The sequence below is a fragment of the Spathaspora passalidarum genome, assembly GCF_000223485.1.
Source record: "Spathaspora passalidarum NRRL Y-27907 unplaced genomic scaffold SPAPAscaffold_8, whole genome shotgun sequence".
NCBI classification, from domain to species: domain Eukaryota; kingdom Fungi; phylum Ascomycota; class Pichiomycetes; order Serinales; family Debaryomycetaceae; genus Spathaspora; species Spathaspora passalidarum.
This window is the reverse complement of record NW_006767432.1, coordinates 78736-100130: the sequence shown is the minus strand read 5'-3', so window position 1 is coordinate 100130 and position 21395 is coordinate 78736. Positions and strand designations below refer to the sequence as shown.

Here is a 21395-nt window from a genome sequence, read left to right as displayed (position 1 = left end):
TTCCGGTGTTTGATATTTTTGAAGAAAAAAAAAGAGTTTTTCGTTGACTCATCAAGACTTATAAGGGCCAACGATCCACCCCCTCCCTCTTAGAGAAAGAAAGAAATAGGAAATAGTTAATTACCATGCTTTCTCGTACATTCATCAAGGCCAAGTCAATGCCAAGAATGGCATTGCTTGCGCGTAGTTACGCCAACAAGGCCCAATCGCTTGTTTCCCTCCCTGTTTCCGAAGTTGATCCCGAAATGGCTTCCATTCTTGCCCAAGAAAGAGCAAGACAAAAGAACTCAATTACGTTGATTCCTAGTGAAAACTTCACTTCAAAGGCCGTCATGGACTTGCTTGGGTCCGAGATGCAAAACAAATACTCCGAAGGTTACCCTGGCGAACGTTACTACGGTGGTAATGAAATCATCGACAAGGCCGAGTCCCTCTGTCAAAAAAGAGCCCTCGAAGCATTTGGATTAGACCCAGCCGAATGGGGTGTTAATGTCCAACCGCTCAGTGGTGCCCCTGCTAACTTGTACGCTTACTCGGCCATTTTGGAAGTCGGTGACCGTATCATGGGGTTGGATTTACCTCATGGTGGTCACTTATCCCACGGCTATCAAACTGCCACCACCAAGATTTCATACATTTCTAAATACTTCCAAACCATGCCTTATAGATTGAACGAAGAAACCGGATTGATTGACTACGACATGTTGGAAAAGACTGCTACTTTGTTCAGACCAAAGGTGATCGTGGCCGGTGCCAGTGCATACTCTCGTGTCATTGATTACGCCAGAATGAAAAAGATTGCCACCAAGGTTGGCGCTTACTTGATGAGTGACATGGCCCACACTTCCGGATTGGTTTCTGCTGGAGTCACCGATTCCCCATTCCCACATTCCGACATTGTCACTACCACCACACACAAGTCCTTGCGTGGTCCAAGAGGAGCCATGATCTTCTTTAGAAAGGGTATTAGAAAGGTTACTAAAAAGGGTAAGGAAATCCCATACGAGCTTGAACAAAAGATCAACTTCAGTGTGTTCCCAGGTCACCAAGGGGGACCACACAACCACACCATTTCTGCCTTGGCTGTTGCCCTCAAGCAATGTCAAGAGCCTGAATACAAGCAATACCAACAAGACGTTGTTGACAATGCCAAGCATTTTGCCGACACTTTGCTTGAACGTGGATTCAAGTTGGTTTCCGGTGGTACCGACACCCACTTGATTCTTATTGACTTGAGATCCAAGAACATTGATGGTGCCAGAGTCGAGGCTGTATTGGAAAGAGCCAATATTGCTGCCAACAAGAACACTGTGCCAGGTGACGTCAGTGCCCTTTTCCCAAGTGGGTTACGTGTCGGTACCCCAGCCATGACCACTCGTGGATTCGGTAAGGAGGACTTTACTAAAGTTTCCGAGTACATTGACCGTGCTGTTGAGATCTCGAAGGAGTTGAAGCAACAAGAACAAGGTAAAGTTCCAAAGGAATTATTGGCCAGTTTCAAGAAATTGGCTGACGAAAGTAGTGCTGTTAAGGAATTAGGTGAAGAAGTTGCCAAATGGGCTTCCACCTTCCCTGTTCCTGGTGATTTGTAGACTACATGTGTATGTGTATGTGTATCTGTATCTGTATCTAGATCTACATCTATATCTACATCTGTATCTACATCTGTATCTATAGCTATATCTGCATTTACATCTGTATCTGTATCTACATCTACACCTCCATCCACATCTCTATCTACACCTCCATCCACACCTCCATCCACACCACCATCCACACCTCTATCCACACCTCTATCCACACACATGGTTGTATACACATGTCTTTGGAGCCTTGCAATGCAATTTGCAGTCTACGCGCTACCAGTTGTACACTGGGCAAATTTTTGTAGTTGAATTTTTTTTACTATAGAGAAACCACACAAACCCATACAACCGTCTTTCTATACCATCAGGAGCCAACATGGACAAGCAATCGCTAACAAATAAACACTTGGCATCTCTAACTAACACATCCAAGCTCATATCGTGGTCAAAGAATGGATTCATCGCCTACAGCTCACCACTAGCTTCTTCCACAAACAATCTTTACCTCACCTATTTGGAAAACATCAATGGAAAGACTTGGCAATTGGCACCACCACAACCAATCAACATCAAACTAGAAAACAACTTCCTTCCAGAGATAAGCCTCGTCAGTTGGAGCTCCCTCAACACCGACTTGGCCATTGCCGATGTGTACGGAAACTTCTACATTCTTTTAGCCGGGGTGGGACTATTAGACGACACCACCACCACCACTACCACCACCACTGGAAGAACCCTGCCCACTACATTCCTGCCTAGTTATGAACTAACCTCATACAACCACATGGAGATGATCTACCGCGATATTATAAACCAAGACCTGAAATCAACCGTCAACCCAGGCGCTTCCATCATCGCGTTCAAATGGATGAATATCGAAAAGGCCCAATTGATGAACAAACCAGCCACACTAGTGCCTGATTCCAATTCACCAGTGCCCAATTCTAATAACGGCCAATTTGCCTATACTTACGGCGCATCCCTGTTCCCACCCCATGGTGCCACCCATCCACTAGCCACCAAACAAGCGTGCGTTGCCCTTAGGCAAAACGGCCAGTTCATGCTTTACTACCAGGGTGAACACAAAGTCGAGTATCACAAGTTATGTGTGGGGTTGACCGACGGAATCAGCGTAATTACAAAAGCGTCTATCGGGTTCGCCAACGACAAACAGATTATCATCACCGCTTACGATTCAATCACAGACACAATCTCAACCTATTCCGTGGTGATTGACTGGGGGTTCCTTGTGGAAGCCGCTAAGCGACAAAAGGTCGATCAGCATTACCATACACCCAAGGAAGCTCAGAAACCAGTCAAAATGACGGTGAATCGGATTCATGATATGAAACCAGCGGTCAAGTTTCTTGATGACGAAGATGATCTGGACGAGGATAAGATGGATGTGGATAATGTCAAGTACACTATTGGTGAATTGGTTTCGGTAGATGTTATATCAGCTAATGCGGAAAAGGACAGTAAACCTAGTGTATTGATAGGCTATGCATACACCAATCAATCGGATCATATTACATCTATAATTTACAGATATAATATCACCGACAAACTTGATCTTGTCAGTGATGCATTTATGGAACTTGGTGCACGAAAAGGAGTGGTTTCGCCTTCTACCCCAACCAAGAAATCGGTTACACTCACACTAATGGACAAGATTACCCGTCTGGGGCAAATCCGACACATAAATACCGTACTCAACGATTTCTACATGTTGATAGCGTACATGGATGGTAAGATTGACGTTATCGACTTGTCCACGTGGAAATTAGTCACTCACAGCACTGAACAATTCCCACCAACTTCAATATCCACGATCTTCGACGTGGGGTTTTCCTTCCCCAAAATCCCTCACACCAACCCACTAATCCTTGCAGTATCACCCAACATGACATCCCTTGTATATACCGAAGTCTATTCAGACAAGCCAAACTTGTCGCTTGTGATGGTGGAAAAGACAAGACATACAGGTTACAGTTCGCGAGATTTGTTCACCACATCCGTAGGGTTTGCATTCAGACACGCATACACATGCTATACCAACACTTGCAGCGATGACTTACTTGTGCTCATCCAATCGGAAATTGTTCGTTTGCGAGCTAAGTTAAGTGAAACCAAAGCAAACAGCAACGTCGATGTTATTCTTGATAAGTTTGTGGAGTCGATAATCACGGAAAGTCACAAAGCGATAAACTTCCAATTGGATGGGTTTAGTCGGGAGTCTGTTGATAAGTTATTGCTGAACCCACCATTGCAAAAGTTGCTTAGTTTGCAACTAGTTCTTGGTGAATTCCTTGGTACCAATAGCATTTCCAGTGATATTGCATGGATGATTTTGAATTTACGAAGCACTTCCTTTGGAATCATGTTTAGTTTGTCGAGCATCTACAGACAGATCCTGAAGAAGAAGCCATCTGAAGATAGTCTCCAGGACTCAATCGCGCGGGCCGAGTGCATAGTCAGTTTGATTGGGAATATGAAGTGGTTGATTGATCTCATGGTTTACCTCAACCAGGAGCTCCTCCAGCTCTCGCTCTGCAAACGAGACGAGGACTCCAAGAACTCGCGAGTCACCATTGCCAATTCTATTGTGTTGCCTGTGATACTTTCTAAAGTGCCACGTTTGTTTATCATGTATGCCATTTCGTCCATTGGAAAGACCCACGAGATCCTCAAGAAGTTGCACAAAGACTTGAATGAAGCCAACAAGTTGTTTACGCCGATGAAGGAGAGTTTGAACCGGTACTTTACCATATGTGACCATGCGCCGCTCACGCTCCTGCTTTTTGAAAACTTTCTCCGTGAATGTGACGCATTAATTACCAAGGAACTATCGACGAGGGTCACCACCCCAGGTGTGGTATTACGACTTGAACAGAAACTCGTGTGTCGTGGAGAAATAACTGGTGAAATGAGCCAGATTGCACCATATATTATCGAACGATACGCTGCAAACATCAACCGAGAATTGAAAGCGTCTGACTTGTACTTTTTCGACGTGGACTGGCTAGATATTGGCATTATCAGGGATCAACTGAGGGAGTCATCGCCTGTCCTTGTTGACAGCAGCACTAGTAAGATTGCACCTAGGTTGCGCATGCAGGACGGATACATTGACGCTTTGAGGAAGATTACTATTGGCGGAGGAGAAATCAGAAAGTGTACGCGATGCCGGGCCGTGAGTCTTGTTAGTGACCCGCTTGTGTTTGATGGGTCAGTAGGTCCTGGGTTATGGACGATGGTGTTTCAAAGAACTTGCCTTTGCGGGAGTGTCTGGGTGAATGTAAACACATCAAATAGACATTAAATATTAACTCTGTAACTAACAAGACAAGTGTTGATTATAAACTAAATAAGTAAGAGTAATTCCAGCCATATTTAATTTGATATGCTATGACACAAACGGAAGTTTAAGCAACATATCCACAGTTGTAGGTGTGCATGCAGATACAAACATAAGACATTATATTAAGACATGTATATATATATATATATATAACTACTTGGCGTCGGCCTTGGAAGCAGCCTGGGCATCCATCTTGGCCTTCTTCTTAGCCAACCACTTCATGACAAACGGCATGGCAGCATTACTGAGCACGATCCACACGAGCAAGATCCCAATGTTTCGCCCCATGTGTCCCTTCCAACTGTCGAAATACGCCACATGCATTAACTCGTACGAATTACGTACGGGCATAGCGTACCCATATCGATAAAACGTGGGACATAGCACAATAGGTGAAACCACGGGACTGATGTTGGTTACGGCCACAAACAAAAGGAGGAACCCCATAAGCACCGGCTTGACGGCGACAAGAAACAACACAATAAGTTCGATAATGGAACCTAACGACGCCATGGTCAAGAATGCAAACATCCAAATGACAAGGAACCCGGCATGACCAAATGCAGTGGAATATTTGAGACCAAACGCAGTGTTAAGCACGACATAGGCCAAGGAAAGAATGAGGTATGCCACTTGTGCCGATATCATTCGGTATACTACATACTGGAATCCCTTGATCTTCAGGGCAATGTACATGTGGATCTTGATGGAGAAGATAAACTGGAAGAATGTGAAGATGACAATGTAGATGAGCCCAATCTGGAGGGGCGCTTGGAATACGAGATTGTTCACTGGTATGAGGTCAGTGATAAAGAATGTCGGCATAGTGGCGATCAATTGTGGCGATTGGCTCAAGACGGTAGCTGCCTGAGTGGAGTTAACAGTTTCGAGCATGTTGCTGACGAGGTTGGTGTTGGGGAGGAACGTGTAGAATCCGCGGATCATGGTTTGTATCACGGTGATGATTGAGTTTTGCACGGCATTAAAGTCACGGCCGGTTTCGTAAACCACTTCCATTAACGAAGTAGATGGGTCGAAGCTTGTAGATGCTTCCGCCAAGGCTTGTGCCCATTGGAGGGTGGCATTTTCATGGACATAGAATGCTCCCCAGTATTTCTGATGGTGTATTTGTCGATACACTTCCTCAGTTATGGTATTGTTGTGACTATCTGCCAATGTGCTTATTCTATTGAAATCCCAAATATCGAAATGGCCAAGCTGTTGAATAGCAGGAACTTGGGTAAAGTAAGCTTCAACGGTCTCACCCAAGATATTCGGCAACGACGCCACGGCGTGGTCTGCTATAATAACGGCAAACTTTAACCGTTTGTAATGGGCCGTACGATCGTAGTATGACCCCCAGTAAATACACAAGGCTATGGTGAAGCCTACCACCAAATATAAATAGTTATCCAAGAACTTCAAGGCAATCTGAATACGATCGGCATGATACTCTTTATCCCAGAAATTGAACTTCTTTGTAACCGCTTGAATGGCAGTCACTACTGTGCTTCTCCTTCTTTCTAAAGGAGGTAGCGTTAAGTTGGGGATCTCCTCTGGGGCGACAGTTTGTTCAGTTACACCATGGTACATTTGGGGAAACTCTTCCAATTCCATCTCCGAGAATGTCAGTTCGGTTCTGGTTCTTCGTAAGGAATTCGTCAATTGCCGTGTGCCAAAGAAATGATCAGCAAGGAACTCATCGTCGTCCATGTGTAGTTGGCTATCACCATCATTGTCGTCGTCGTCATCCGTAAAGAAGCTGTCTACTGCGGTTGAGACTCTTCGTGCTAGTGATGGTCTTCGGGGACTTTTCCCACGGTATTCGACTGGTTGGACATGCTCGTTGTATGAATGATCGTCGTCAGAATTAAGATCACTGACATCACTCATCCTAGACTGTTTCGACATAGCTTATAAGGGGCAGTAGATGAAGCAATCGATCCATCGATAAAGTTTTTAGTGATTGTTATCATTTTCAGCCTCCCCGGAACTCCGGTTCTCAACAATTTCACCTTAGTCGATTCTTTTCCCGCATTGTCAACAAATGACGCAACAATTAGCGCAACAATTATCGCGCATACGATGACAGATTTGGTAGCCTCGCCCCATCATCATCCCCAAAAGATAACAATAACAATTACGGGATTACCTTTCCCACTCCATTCCCTTTCCGTTAGTTTACTCTTTGATAAAGTAATATGGATGCACCTACGTCTTATTCAGGGCCACATGCAGCCTCCCCTACATTATCTGGCCAGACCTCACCTAGGTCAGATTCCAGCAGGATGGATCCACTCGAAAGTGCCCCTCACTCCCATATTGACGACGAAGAAGTCGTACCAGTAGACTACGATCCTGAGGAGCGTATAACCGGGGCCAAGCACGCCGCAGACGCCCTCAACCGACAAGAAGAGGACGGCGGTGAAATCCGTCGCAAGAGTACAGTGAAACTAACTGGCAAAGAACGGACAAAAGAGTACATCCGGGTATTCCCCAAGTTTGTAAGGGTGTATGTCAATTTATTTTGTATATTTTTGGGAATCTTGTCTATTTACTGGGGATCGTTGTTTCATCGGCAGCATCGGTTTGGCAACATGCAGATGTTGGTGGTTAATGAAGATCAACCGTTTATTGGTTTGGATGGGAATACCGTGCCGGCACTAACTGGTGACACCATGGTTGATTTGCTCACCAAGAATGAAAGTGCCGTCGAATTGGGAAAGTTTGAGTTTGTTAATTTGACAAAGTTCACCGAGTTGGCCAACAAGCATAACAATACCATTTCGGAAGAAGTTACTCGCCAAGTACATCATCAGAAGTATTGGGCCGCCATACATATCCTTCCAAATACCACCCAACAGATATACACCAGTTTCAACACCGCCAATGCCACATTCACGACATCTTCAATTAACCTGACGATACAAGTGGTGTACGAACTGGGCCGTCACTTTTCCGCCTTGAACCAGTATATATTCCGACATTTAGACCTTATTGGAGAAATGTGGATACGGTACTACGTCTCACCGTTTGTATACCAACCAATAATAAACCAACTCAACCTGACACAACAAGAAGCACTTCTACAATCCAACGCCACGCGGTCAATCTTCTCGACATTCCCCACATTCACATTCATCGATAATCGACCACCAGCATCGGCTGCCGTGCTTGGACCCAGCGAGCTTGGCTTGATCTACGCCCAATTATTCTCATTCCATCAGTTCAACTTCTCACTTGAAGTCTACTCCTTCATGCGTACCCGACTCAGATTCAAGCAATATATCTTGTATCGAATCATCGCATCGCAAATCAACTCATTGGTTCTAGCGTTAGTATACTCCCTCATCACCATCGCATTCCAAGTCCCCATAAACGTTGCGTTTGGCCACCTGGGATTCCTTGTGCTTTGGATGTTTATGTACTTGTTCATCAGCTCCAGTGCTGGGATCAATGAAAATATCGTGTCGGTAATCTTCATCTATGATTTAAAACAACTCATTGCTCCCTGGATGATTTTCAATGTCGTCATTAACATATCAACTACATTTGCGCCGTTTATTCTTATGCCGGGATTTTACCATTACGGGTACGCTTTGCCCATGTACAATACCTATGAGGCATTGAAGGTGGTGTTTTTCAATACGTGGAAGGGCCACCTTGGTCGAAACATCGGAATACTAGTGATGTGGATCGTGGTAATGAACATTGTCCTTGTGTTTAATATCCGTTGGACAAACAACCGAGCAAAGAAAAAGGCCGCTGACGACAAGGCCAAGAAAGAATTGGAGAAGTTGGCCAAGGACCAAGAGATTTTACGACAACGCGCTTCTGCTGCTGCTGCTGCTGCTACACAAGTGGAACCCAAAGAGGACTCTTCAAATAATACTATATAGAAATTTTACACAGTCTCATCCATTATATCTACTTTGGTGACATTTCTGAAACTTTTTCCGTACTTCATCAACTCGTAAACTCGGTTTAGCTCATCGTGCCAGTATGCGTAGCCCACTACTTCTGGATCACTCAACAAATTAGTAAATATCTCGAGTTTTAATTTCCACAATTGATTATTGCTAATTTCCAGCTCAAGCAAATATTGCGTAATTACATTGGGTAAATTATTAAACAAGTATTCCTTGGTGTGACCCTTCTCACTCATGCTAAGCAAAATGAGATATAGTTTATCCATCGACATCCCAGAAAACTTCAAGTAGTTGAACTGACTCAGTAATAATCCAAATATCACAGGCGACTTTATGAAATTTAAAAGAATAGGCAAGTACAAATTGTCATTAAACAAGGACAAATTGTCTAATACGTCTCGATAGACCAGGTAATTCAACTGGACAATAACATCGGGATTAGCTTTGCTCAACAAATTTATATCACTTTGATCATGTTCAAATACTTTTATCAAGTTATGAGTTTTAAATAGTTGGCTGTGTTCGAGGATGGAGGTATACTTGTCGAGATACGACATTTTTGCAATCACATTGATTAATTCGCCCTTCACTAGTTCATCCAATTTCCCATCCACATATAGAGAAATAAAGTCGTTCAACGGAGGTTCAATATTGATAGGTTGCTCTAATAACTTTCCATAAAATTGTGCTAGTAGTATCAAAAACAACGGATCTTCAATCTGATCAATCTCACGCTTAGTAAACTGGTAGAGGGTAGGGTCAACGGACTTAAGCTTAGGCAATATCAAAGTCAAGTAATCAAGATATCTCGCTAATATAGTGGTATCGTCAACATGACGGAATGAACTAAACAATTGCAAATACAGGGGTGTAACCAATAGCGCAAACTCCGTGGTGGTTAACAACGAGGTCAACTTCTCTATTTGGTTCAATACCCCAATCGGGGTATTTCGCTTGAAGTAAATCTCCAACAATTTAATCAACACGCCATTGCTTCTCAAAAACTCCTGAGTTTGCTCATCATGCAAATTCAAATTTAAAATCTTTAAACATAACTGATTGACAACCGGATTCTCCTCATAGTTCACTAAATACTGAAGAATAAACTCGGCAGGATAAACCTGCAAGATCTCCTTAAACAGCAAATTCCCAAGCAATTTCTCAAGTAAAGCCACTAGCATTCCCATGGGATCGATATTGGATTCACCAAGAAGAATTTGATTTATAATAGAAATCAACTGGGGGAGATCGGGTGTGTGGGAATTCACACTGGTTGTAAATGTATCTATTAAATCATTATCAATTGGTTGTTTAGTTTCATAGCATGTGTTGAGATGGTCTAATACTGTAGTTGTATCCATTGTATTAGTTTGTAGGTCAGGGATTAGAAATGTGGCAAATGTAGGCAGCACTTTTCAAACCGTATTTACCGAGCGAATAAACAGTGCACACGCTACCAAACGAAACACCATGAGAATAGTATTCTGCGCTACCAAATCCCGGTCTAGCCATCCCTACAGCAATAAAGCGTTTACAAGCTAGTGGGGCTAAGTTGGCTGGCTTATCAAGTTTACATGTATAATGCCGCCGACGCCACAGCCGACATACCAAACAAGTCATGCAGAAACACACAGATGTTCTCCGCTTAGTCTCAGCCATAGATTTAGTAATGCAACACATGGTAAATACAAAGGTAAATACTAAGACAAATTTCCATCAGAGGATAACCCGGCGTATATCCTCGTAAACTCCGAGACATGTACCCCTGATCGCTTTAGTTCAGATGATAATTTACCTATTACATCCAATCAATTGGGGCTGTTTCGGTAGTTCTGTTGACGGTAGAGGCAATCATACTGAGAAGACGCGTCAAAATTTATTTTATTTTTTTTTTGTTTATTCAGTTACATCGAAGTTAGCAGGGAGTGCATAAATTTCCGTGCTAACGCCAAATTTACATTCTATAATGTAACGTTCGGTGCAAATTACGAACTAAACGTATCCTCGAGGCTGGGCTAGACAGAGCTGTTTGTGTCTATAACTACTACAAAACAAAACATGGGAAGTACGCGTTTAAGCCGATGCATAGTCTAACTATGGCTCAATCTAATTGTCTACAAAGGGGAATTTTCCACAAAGCAACGCATGCAGAAATAGTAGTGAAGTGTCAGACAGTAACTAAGTAACCAAGAAAAATAAAAAAAAAAAAAATGGTGTAATTTGTAAGAACCCTGTCCTGACAAAAAGAAAAAAAAGGCACAAATTATAGTTTTTGACGAAGGTAACAATGACCGTAAAAAGAAATTACATATTTATATTTTATTTTTCTGATTCGTGCATACATTTGTCTGATATTGAATTTTTTTTTTTTATTTTAATTTATTTTGTAGTCTGATTTCCCCTTTTGGTTTTCGTTTAAACTAAAGCAGTATTTAAATAAAAGGGTGGTGTTTTATCACAGATCTGGAAGGCAAGTCTATGTACTTCTTGTTCCAATTGACTACCATATCGCACACATCTACACATCCACACCCACACGCACCACGCGACAGTTGAGACACGACCCTTTTTCACCATAACAACGCTCGTTCCCCTTTTTACATGCCCTTGCAAACACGTCCACAAATAAGAGAGGCGAAACTGGCACCGCAAACTCCCATCTTAATCACTCAACCATACATGAACCCTAACAACTCGTTATCTGAATCAGCCATCGAACCAGTACAGCCATTGTCAAATGGCGCTGGCCCAAATGGCACCACCACCGTGAATATCAATACACTGAACGGCTATATCGAAACCATCAAACAGAAAACCCCTACTGAAGACACGTATGCTGATTTTTCTATGAGCTCTCCCTTGGACTCCATCCGCACATCAGCAGCAACCACCCTCAATAGTAAATCAACCACGTCTGCCGCCACAACAATCACCACCACCAGCATATCCACAGCAGTGTTGGCAGCTTCCGCCGATGTCAACCCCATACTTGTCAACACGTCACATTCTGCACCCCCAGTCACCCCAGCACCGCCACCGCCTGTGGATGAGTCGCTTTCCATTGCTAAGAAGTTGTACGACGAAGAGTTTGTGTCGATCGCTCCTGAAGAATATATCCAGTTCCTTGCTGCTAACGACGACGAATCGTCCCGGATTAGAACTCACTACATGAATCTTTTCCAATGGCCGTCCGATTTGTTACAGTCTACCCGGATGCTCTGTCTGAAATTGTACTTGAAGGGCGAATCACAAGAGATTGACAGAATCCTTTCATCCTTCACGAAATCATACTTGAAACAACACCCCCAGAACGTGTTTGCAACCAGGAACTTTGAACAGATTTACATTATTATATACTCGTTGATCTTGTTAAATACAGCTTTGCACAACCTGGAAGTCAACAAGAAAAGTAGAATCAGCCAACAAGATTTCATCAAGGATACATTTGGGACATTCATTCAACAACTGCGCTCTAGATCTTCCCTCACAGTCAAGCAACGGATCATTATCGAACGTGAATTGTCCAGGTACTACGACGATCTTGCCAAGAATGAGTTACATTTGAAAACTACCACCAGCAATTCCTCGGAACCCTCGTTGCATCGCCGTACCAGCAAGCGGGAGACCTCGAGATCAACCACTGATAGCTCCCATACTTCCCATACTAGCTATTCCACCGCTGTTCATACTTTGGAAACCACGTGGAAATCTACTCCAATCAAAGAAACCGAGGACCCTCACCACAACAGTGGCGAGCTCTCACGCCAAATATCCAACTCGTCAGGCTCAATCTGGTCGGTAGACACCAACTCAGTAGTGAAACGTATTAACACGGGCACATCCGATATTTCCAATTTAAGTCATCAACCATTCTATCGCCACAAGGAACGTGTCGGTCTCGCCCGGGCCTTGGCCACCGACAAGGAAAACCAACAGCGGAAAATGTTAGGACAACACAGCCATGCATCGTTCACTTCGCAAACCACCACAACCACCACCAATCGTCATCATATACAAGTACGTCCATCAATGGATGACTTGTTATACCAACAGCCGGTCAACAAACGGAAATCATTTGCGTCGTTGCAATCGCGAGAATCCAATGTTTCTGCTGCAAATATCGGCGATGATACTTTGTCATTGTTATCATTTGAAACTGTAAGTTTGCATGAAGACGATGTAGATGACACCAATAACCACATGGATAATTTCTTGGTGGACAATTACGAAGATGATTACGACTTGACATTGGAGCTTCAAGGATCACCCTATTTAAAAGAAGGGTTGTTGAAATTGCGGATTATGAATAATGAACAGCAAGATACTGCGTCCATCACCTCAGAACAACAAAGTTATACTGGTCGATTCAAATCGTTCTTTAAAAAGCCACGTGTTCCTAAACCACAATCACAACCATTGCTCCACCACAAGTTCGTGGAGAACTTTGTCGTTGTCTGCAAGGGTGAATTATCACTCTACTCGTTCGATCCCAAGATAATCAAGAAGCAGAAAAAGAAGGAGAGACAGATAGATGACGACGATGATGAAATCGGGGACGGGAACTGGTTAAAGAATGCCGCCAAGATTGGCAACTACAATTTGTGTTCTACCCTTGCCCAATTGGAAACTCCCGTGGTGTCGGCTGGTAAAAAGACATATCAATGGTCATTGACCTTCCCCGCCACTTCCAACAAGAAAGCGGCCATGAAGTTCTTATTCCAGGCTGGTACTAAAGAGATTGCATTAGAATATGTCAATGCTTGTAATTTCTGGGCCGCTAAGATTACTGCTATACCTACATTAGAAGAAAGCGTAAGTTCGATTGAATATGGGTGGACCAATTTGGAATACTTGATTGCTCACTCGGACATGTTCAAGAAGTCCAAGAATATCATGAAATGGGAACCAATTGTCCAAGGAATTTATCTTTCCAAGTATATCATCAACGATGAAGATCCAAACCATTTAGGTATGATGAGACAGTTTATGAAGACATTAAAGTATTACAACAATTTGAAGAAGTTGTATTTTGAGTTCCTTCAGAAGAAACACACGTTTGTCAAAGAGTTACCCAAGGCTACGTATAACTGCAGCAACTATTCACGAGTGCTTAGTAATTACGCAATTAAGATTAATCAGTACAAGGATGAAATCAAAAAGTACAAGAATTACCTCATTATGCTTGGATTTGGGTTACAATTACGGTTTGACCTAGAAGACAAGGATAAGGAAACCGAAGAAGAAAAAGTCAGTGATTCGTCGGAAGCCAACGAAGCCACCCAGGTTGAAAGTGAAGAAGACCAATTAACCACGGTGATTAAATCGGAAATCAAAAAGATGTTCTTGAGCATCAAGGATATTGCGGGAGTCATCCCCACTTTCGAAGCATCGAAGTCGATTTCCGACATTGCCCAATTACAATTACGACAACAACAAGACCAATTCCACATGGTGAAGTCGCCTAAAACATTCACCCTTTCCGAGCTACAGAATTCGGAACTGGGCCACCACCACCAGCAGCTTCTGCAGTCGATGAAACATACTTATCAGACCATTGACGAGGAGCCAGAAGAGCCAGAAGAAGAAATACAACCAAACGAAAAACCCATGGTATTTATTGAGCAACCACATCTCAATGTTGTGTTAGAGAAGACGGAAGACATAGAAACTGTGTCTGGTCCTCTTGTTGTGGTTTAATATGTTTGTTTATATTTGTATATATTGTTATTAGATTATTATGACTGTTATGTATAAACTTTAAATGAATTTTTGCAGTAATATTAAAAAGACGGAAGTGTATAATTTGGTAGCGGTTGGTATTTGGTTGTCGCACGAACATCGTCACTTTTTGTTAACGCTGAAAAAAACCAACCCTGTCTACGCCACCCATACATTCAAACTAGACACTAATTGACATCCCAATTGGCAGTTAGTTTGTTGATAATATACAGTTGAAAGAGTTATAATACATACACACAATGTCTGATCCATTTTCCATCAATGGGGGTTCTGCCGTGGCCATGGTTGGCAAAGATTGTATTGCCATAGCCAGTGATTTGAGGTTGGGAAACCAATCGCTTGGGGTATCCAACAACTTTGAAAAAATCTTTGGCTTTGGCGACAAGTGCTTTCTCGGGTTGACTGGGTTAGCCACTGACGTACTTACATTAAAGGAGACCTTCCGGTTCAAGACCAATTTATACAAGTTGCGAGAGGAACGACTGATTGAGCCCGAGACCTTGGCCAATTTGGTCAGTTCCACGCTTTACGAACGAAGATTCGGGCCATACTTTGTAAGTCCCATTGTGGCTGGATTGGGCCACAAGGATAATAAGCCATTCATATGTGGATTTGATCTGATTGGGTGTATTGATTTCGCCAAGGATTTTATCGTCAGTGGTACCGCTTCAGACCAATTGTATGGGATGTGTGAATCGTTGTACGAACCTGATTTAGAGCCGGAACAGTTGTTTGAAACTATCAGTCAGGCATTGTTGAATGCTGTGGATAGAGATGCCCTTTCTGGTTGGGGGGCCGTGGTGTATATCGTTACCAAGGATAAGGTGGTTAAACGAGTATTGAAGACTCGTCAAGATTAGAGAGATAGCATTTTGAATGAATGAATAAATAGAAATTCGTTTCTGTGAATGTATATTAGAAGTTCTTTGTTCTGTTTGTTATTCTATTTACAGTGTATCTTTTGAGGATACGTATAAGCTTTCAAAAGGAGCTCCTCCCACCTCCACTCGTGCTCTTACAATCTTCTTTTTTTTTGCGCTCCTTCAAGCATCGCTTTGGCTGTTGCTTTACTTGCGTCAACCAGGTCATGCTGGTCTAGTTCTGCTTCTTTTGTAACTCAGCATCAATAACCTTTTGCAAGTATCCGTCTTTCCCGTACTCTTCTTCTCTAGCCTTTCTTCTTTTTTCTTCAAAGAGCTTTTGCTTTTCTCTAGCTTGTCTAATTCTGTCCTTGGAGTCTTCTACTCGGGTGTAATGCAAACAGTTGGCTAATTGGTCCTTTTCATAGTTGCACATTCCAAGGATTTGCTTAAGGTATTCTTGTTGGTGACACTTTTCAAGAGCGTCCATTAGTTTCTCGCATGTATCGAAACGATTTTTATCTAACTGAGGATGCATGATAACCTAGTTTCTCTGATGTTAAACTGTGATTTAAACTTATATTAATCAAACGATTTATATCAACTTTTTTTGATTCTTAGTAAACCACGGGATTTGCTTTGCTGATGAAAGAAAAGGTCGTGCATTCTGGCCAAGGAGATTTTACGATTCAAAGTCACTACAAAAAAAAATGTTACAAACACTTAGTCGATTAACACCGTGATCGACAGACAACTACCATGCCCACAGATAAAGACGTACTTGATTTCATCAATTCCCTTCCGGATTCCAAACCATCTACCCCACAGCCTGTGTCAGGGCGTGGCAGCTCTGAGGTGAAGGAGTCCAAAGCCGACGATCTCTTAGATTTCTTGGATGAATTGGCCCAACATGAGACAACAAAGCGCCCAGCAAGCAGAACTAAGTTGGAACCAAAGAAAGATATTGAGCCCAAGAAACTGGCTGCCGCTCCTACTACCATCTCTTCGTCAATTCCACTTCCTCCCACCGTCGAAGAAGCCAAAGAAAGCACTACTGAAGCAACAACCGCCACGTCGTCAGACACAACCATGACCGATGAAGCCGACACCGAACCTAATGCCCAGGCCGAACTCGAAATTGATCCAATTGGCCAAATTTCCAGTTGGTGGAGTAAGGAAGGGTCAACAAAGGTTAGTTCATTATGGGGCACAATCACATCCAATGCTGAAAAGTTGTCGGAACAGACCTACCAGTTGGCCCTGGCCACCACCAACCAATTGAGTCAACAGAGACAACACTTGGAAGGAAACGAACAACTTAGCAAATTGAGTGACCGGTTGAATTCTCTCGTGGTTAATGTGAGTAACCAAATTAAACAAGGATTATTGGAGGATGTTGATGAGATATTGAATGTGATGATTGTGTGTGATTTATATAATTTGAATTACTTAAATCGATTGGTATCTGAGAATTTCCAACTGGTTATGAACCAGGTCGAAGGTGGGATCAATGTTAGTGTCGTTCAGTTCAACCAACATCACGATGAACAAGAGACCAACGGAGTCAAATTGAATATGTTTTATGGGAAAGTGATCGATGGTGAAAAATTATGTTTTGCAAATTTAGAATCCGCCGCCAGAGATTTCCAAAAGATCGAACCATCACCCGAAGAGAAGCAACAACAAGAGGAAGAATTAATCAACAAATCAAACATATTCATCTCCATCCAACCAATCACCACTAGTAAACCCGACAGGGAAAATGAACCTGCGGAAGATGACGATAAGCCTGTGCTTATTGAATCGTCAAATGCCAACTCATTCTCGTTCACAATTGTCCTCAAGGATATAACCAATGGTATCACCATCATCACCAAAACCCAGCCATTCCCATTAAGATGGGCCGCTTGGTTAGATGGAGAAGAATTGAATGTAGTGAACGATCAAGAATCATTGACTGATTCCGTTGATCCTCGAGAATGGGTTAAGGATTGGATTAAGCAGGGATTGAACTTGAGTTTAGGGGTTGTTGCTCAAGAATATGTCATCAAGAGGATGGGTGTATAGTGTATAGCAATTTGGTTTAACGAATATAATGTACAATTGTTTAATTTATAAATCATATTATATTTAGCTATTAATTAAAATCTATAAAAGCAATAAAAAACTAAAATTCCCAAAAAATTATTAAACAGACCCGCTATAAATTAGTATCCAAAAAAGACAAACACAGTAGTAATACTACCATTTCTTTTAATAAAGTGACCATAACCAGTTATAAAAATAAAACAAAAACAAAACCATCTTAAAACAAATCAGCAAACTCAGCAACGTGAGGATGGATTAAATTTTGATGGTACAACTCAGCGGCTGGAATAGTACTAGCAGCAGACACGTTAAGATTGGCGCTATTGTTGCTAGAACCATTTGAACCTAAACCAGCACCAGCCTTATCAACATTTTGAATTCCACAACTCAAGTAATTAACCATGATACGATCAAATGAAGCTTCATCGTTGGCAATCAACTTGTTGTTGTAGTCAATAATCAAAGGACCATTTTCTCTTGATAATTGTGAGACTCTATCAAAGTTACTGTACAATTCGTCGTGTAAATCAAAAGACTTGATCAACTTTCTCTTGTCATGGCTAACCCCATACAACAATTGCAACATAATGGATTGATTATCAGGGTGGATATCGACACATTCATTCATAATGAAATCGTAATCTGTCTTAGATAATCCTTGGTTAAACTTGACATCGACATCAAATTTGGCAATTGGTGCTTGTCCATTCGAAGATGAGACCTTGTCAGTAGTGTATGAGGTGATGGTTTGATGAGAATCCTTAAATCTGTGAACAGTGCATGGTAAAACACTGTATGAAGACAACTTGGATAACAAATTGTGTGATAACAAGGAGTTTGTATTGTGATAAATAGTAATAGAAGTAGCTGGTGTGGCAGTAACTGTAACGCCGGATCTGGTAGCACCGTTAATGATCATTGGCTTGATTGATTGAAAGATTGACTTGAACATTGTGCTGATGATAATTAATTAAAAGGTTGAACTTGAAATGTGAATAGTTGAAAAGAGTAGATGGAACAAAAAGAGACTGAAAGATAAAGAGAAATAATTTTGCAAATCCAAGTTAAACGAGGAAGATGGCAGCATATTTATAACCGTGCTGCAAATGAAAGAGGGGAATCTATTTTTTCCAAAGATAAAACTAACGCATGTCGCAAAATAATAATAAAAGCGTGGCCAACATGGAACAAATCCCAAACGAGACCTGCTGGCAACGAAGAAGCCACCCAAAAAAAAATTTCTATAATAATAGATTATGACTAAACAAAAAAAAAAAAGATCCCCTCCCTTGAGTTTCCCCCCTTTTCCCCCCATTTACTATAGCCACACAAACAAATCTATTGCTGTATTTTTTTTTTTAGTCTATGCTCGTACCACTTTCTCACACAGCCATTTTCTTCCATTCGCCCTACTGTTGTTTTTACTGGTTTCAGTTTTATTTTTATCTATTCTCGGATTAATTCTTACTCAACAAATTTTTTTATGTACAGGAACCATCGTGGCTCTTGATCTTTTCGTCTCCCCTCCTTATTTAAACGACGAAAACCTAACCATGAAAATAGCAAGTAGACTTATCGCCCACCTGGTTATAGTTAGGCCAAGCACATATATGTAAACAACCTGAGCAAGCCATCAGTTTCATTTCAAACAATTGAGCTGATTTTACCCGCCAATACTCAACAGATCAAGCTATAAGCTTTTTTTCAGCTTTGACAGGCGAATTTTACGTTACATCATTACCTCAATACTAAACTTACTCCTCTTTTCTTCGACCTGTCGTATAAGCTTTTTTTGCCAACAGTCTAGAAGAAAAAAAATAATTAACCGTTTTTTTCCTTTCATTCCAAAAAAAGATTTACAATTTCTTTTTTTTATTATCATTGCAACTAACTAACATCTACGTGCATACACCTGATGCAATCCCTAGATATATTTAGAAAAGATAATGCACATTTGCTTGGGATCTGTTGCATTGGATCTCACATTTAATATCAGCTGATGATGATATTACAGCGACATATTTTTGAATTTCACCCAGTATACTTAATTTCTTAGAGGGGAACTGCGTAAGATGAGGGGTTTGTAGAGAAATTGTGTGTGTTGCGAAAAATGCCACCAAAAAAAAAAAATCCTTCGATTGTTCTAGATTTATTATCTAGGGATTTTCCTTCCTTACTTAACAAACCTGGATTCGCTAACTTGTTGTTAGATTGCCTGATTAGGAACGCGGTCCATTTTTCTCATCTTTTTTTTCTCCTCTTTCAATCATAACAATATAATTCCACACGTCAAACACCTATTTTCCTGCATATTCTTCCCGGTTGACTCATTGTGATCGGAATTATGGACAATCAATCAATCAACAATTTTACCTATTTCGCTGAAGTAAAGAACCCCTCGCTTTTACTCCTCTTTCAATTTTGTGTATGCGCGTTTATTTTATCTCTTGAACCTTCTTTAAAATTCCTTATCAATTTGACTGCTATCTTTGGATGCTTGCTATGATGAATTTTAGGGATAAGCATACAAAGCCATAACATTTTGTAGCCCCTGTCGAGATAGGAATTTGCTCATAACTTGCGTAAATCTAAATTCTAGAACTTCCATGGGGGGTTTGCCTTTGCAAATTAGTTTTTAACAGTGTGTTCCATGACAACGTTCACAATTTTTAATACCCGTAGTTTTAGCCGATATTTTGCAAAAAAAAAAAACAATTTTTTGTTTGAAAAAGCTACACTTTCAATCCTTACTTTAATCTGTTTCCTGGGTCTAACTACTAGACAACTTGAATAGGTGAGTCAATTAAGATTATCGGAAAAAGTCTAGACGTTGTTATGCACGTCTGCTTATTCGGTTAATAACTTTAAACGAGAAGATTGCTTCACGTGGTTTGCTAACGGATGAGAAGATATGGCATGCTCATTTGCCTTTCTATCTTATTTCGGCTCCGAATTGGTTGTGGATCTAGATTTGCAAATACATGGCTCAATACTATTCTATTTACCAAGTTTTTCATTAGTATACTTTAACTAGCGTAAACTTAGATTACAATGGGCGTTATCATGTATACTTCTCTTTCCATATGTTAAGAGGGGTTCGCTGTCTTGGTTTAAAAATAGACGGGTTATTTGCGCTGAGTTAATAAGTTGTCAATAAAGCAATTTCTAAATGTCTCCACTCTGTATTTTTAGTATATAATCATTTGTAATTCCCCTCTTTGAATAATCTAAAATTAGAATACTCTGTCCCGGTTGAGCACATATTCTAAACATTCTCAATTACGAAAATATTTAATACCACAGGAAAGAATTGATCGTAATTATCTTTTTCATCCCTAAATGATACAGTTTTCTATCATATTTGGGTTTTTTCTTGAAGTTTCCAATGATAAGATTCTACCCAGGAAAATAGACCTTTTAGATTCTTCTAGTGACTTGAAGAAATTAATTAATTTTCTTGTAGAGGCAGCAAGGAACTTAACTAAAGTAGTTTTAAGCCCAGTTAGAGATTATATGATTGAACCTATATATAGGCTGAACCCAGCAGGTTATTCGATACTCGATACTAAATTCAGCTACCTGGCTAAAAAAAACAAACAACCTGCAATTCACTTACGGAGCTTGCAATCAAACGTTTGATGGTCCTATGTAGTCAGTTTACCGGGATATCAGTTAAACACTTGCAAGTTCCTTGTTTATTGCACAGGCGTATTCTGACAACTAGTTGTCGCTATGTTCACCTCAACCGAGACATGCTTATTTGATACTCAGCCTCAAAAAAATACCGTTGTTGTTTCTAATTTCGACCTGGATAAAAACAATAACATTTCCA

At 41.2% G+C, this 21395-nt stretch overlaps 10 protein-coding genes across 10 annotated transcripts; 6 read left to right on the top strand and 4 right to left on the bottom strand. All coding sequences in view use genetic code 12, as the record gives it.

Moving 5' to 3' along the window:
* Window positions 1-446: 446 nt before the first annotated feature.
* Window positions 447-1592, top strand: SHM1 (glycine hydroxymethyltransferase; the record flags this gene model as incomplete). Its single annotated transcript, XM_007377590.1, has 1 exon — window positions 447-1592. A coding segment is annotated over one exon (1146 nt), but the record flags the coding sequence as incomplete, so codon positions are not given.
* Window positions 1593-1962: 370 nt separating this feature from the next.
* Window positions 1963-4908, top strand: MED16 (Med16p; the record flags this gene model as incomplete). Its single annotated transcript, XM_007377589.1, has 1 exon — window positions 1963-4908. One exon carries the CDS (start codon window positions 1963-1965, stop codon window positions 4906-4908), a length of 2946 nt encoding a protein of 981 aa, XP_007377651.1.
* Window positions 4909-5100: 192 nt separating this feature from the next.
* On the bottom strand, window positions 5101-6858 carry SNG3 (Sng3p; the record flags this gene model as incomplete). Its single annotated transcript, XM_007377588.1, has 1 exon — window positions 5101-6858. The coding sequence occupies one exon, from the start codon at window positions 6856-6858 to the stop codon at window positions 5101-5103; it is 1758 nt and encodes a 585-aa protein (XP_007377650.1).
* A 290-nt stretch (window positions 6859-7148) lies between these two features.
* On the top strand, window positions 7149-8886 carry SNG4 (Sng4p; the record flags this gene model as incomplete). The annotated part of the gene is made up of 2 exons (XM_007377587.1): window positions 7149-8668; window positions 8703-8886. The coding sequence occupies 2 exons, from the start codon at window positions 7149-7151 to the stop codon at window positions 8884-8886; spliced, it is 1704 nt and encodes a 567-aa protein (XP_007377649.1).
* Window positions 8852-10237, bottom strand: HSM3 (Hsm3p; the record flags this gene model as incomplete). Its single annotated transcript, XM_007377586.1, has 1 exon — window positions 8852-10237. One exon carries the CDS (start codon window positions 10235-10237, stop codon window positions 8852-8854), a length of 1386 nt encoding a protein of 461 aa, XP_007377648.1.
* A 1486-nt stretch (window positions 10238-11723) lies between these two features.
* On the top strand, window positions 11724-14573 carry SPAPADRAFT_144747 (Arf family guanine nucleotide exchange factor; the record flags this gene model as incomplete). Its single annotated transcript, XM_007377585.1, has 2 exons — window positions 11724-12557; window positions 12633-14573. 2 exons carry the CDS (start codon window positions 11724-11726, stop codon window positions 14571-14573), a joined length of 2775 nt encoding a protein of 924 aa, XP_007377647.1.
* A 204-nt stretch (window positions 14574-14777) lies between these two features.
* PUP3 (proteasome core particle subunit beta 3) lies at window positions 14778-16059 on the top strand (the record flags this gene model as incomplete). The annotated part of the gene is made up of 1 exon (XM_007377583.1): window positions 14778-16059. The coding sequence occupies one exon, from the start codon at window positions 14855-14857 to the stop codon at window positions 15473-15475; it is 621 nt and encodes a 206-aa protein (XP_007377645.1).
* Window positions 15711-16013, bottom strand: SPAPADRAFT_57388 (uncharacterized protein; the record flags this gene model as incomplete). The annotated part of the gene is made up of 1 exon (XM_007377584.1): window positions 15711-16013. One exon carries the CDS (start codon window positions 16011-16013, stop codon window positions 15711-15713), a length of 303 nt encoding a protein of 100 aa, XP_007377646.1.
* A 153-nt stretch (window positions 16060-16212) lies between the features above and the next one.
* Window positions 16213-17603, top strand: SPAPADRAFT_63499 (uncharacterized protein; the record flags this gene model as incomplete). Its single annotated transcript, XM_007377582.1, has 1 exon — window positions 16213-17603. One exon carries the CDS (start codon window positions 16235-16237, stop codon window positions 17540-17542), a length of 1308 nt encoding a protein of 435 aa, XP_007377644.1.
* Window positions 17585-18586, bottom strand: SPAPADRAFT_63497 (uncharacterized protein; the record flags this gene model as incomplete). The annotated part of the gene is made up of 1 exon (XM_007377581.1): window positions 17585-18586. The coding sequence occupies one exon, from the start codon at window positions 18513-18515 to the stop codon at window positions 17781-17783; it is 735 nt and encodes a 244-aa protein (XP_007377643.1).
* Window positions 18587-21395: the final 2809 nt, after the last annotated feature.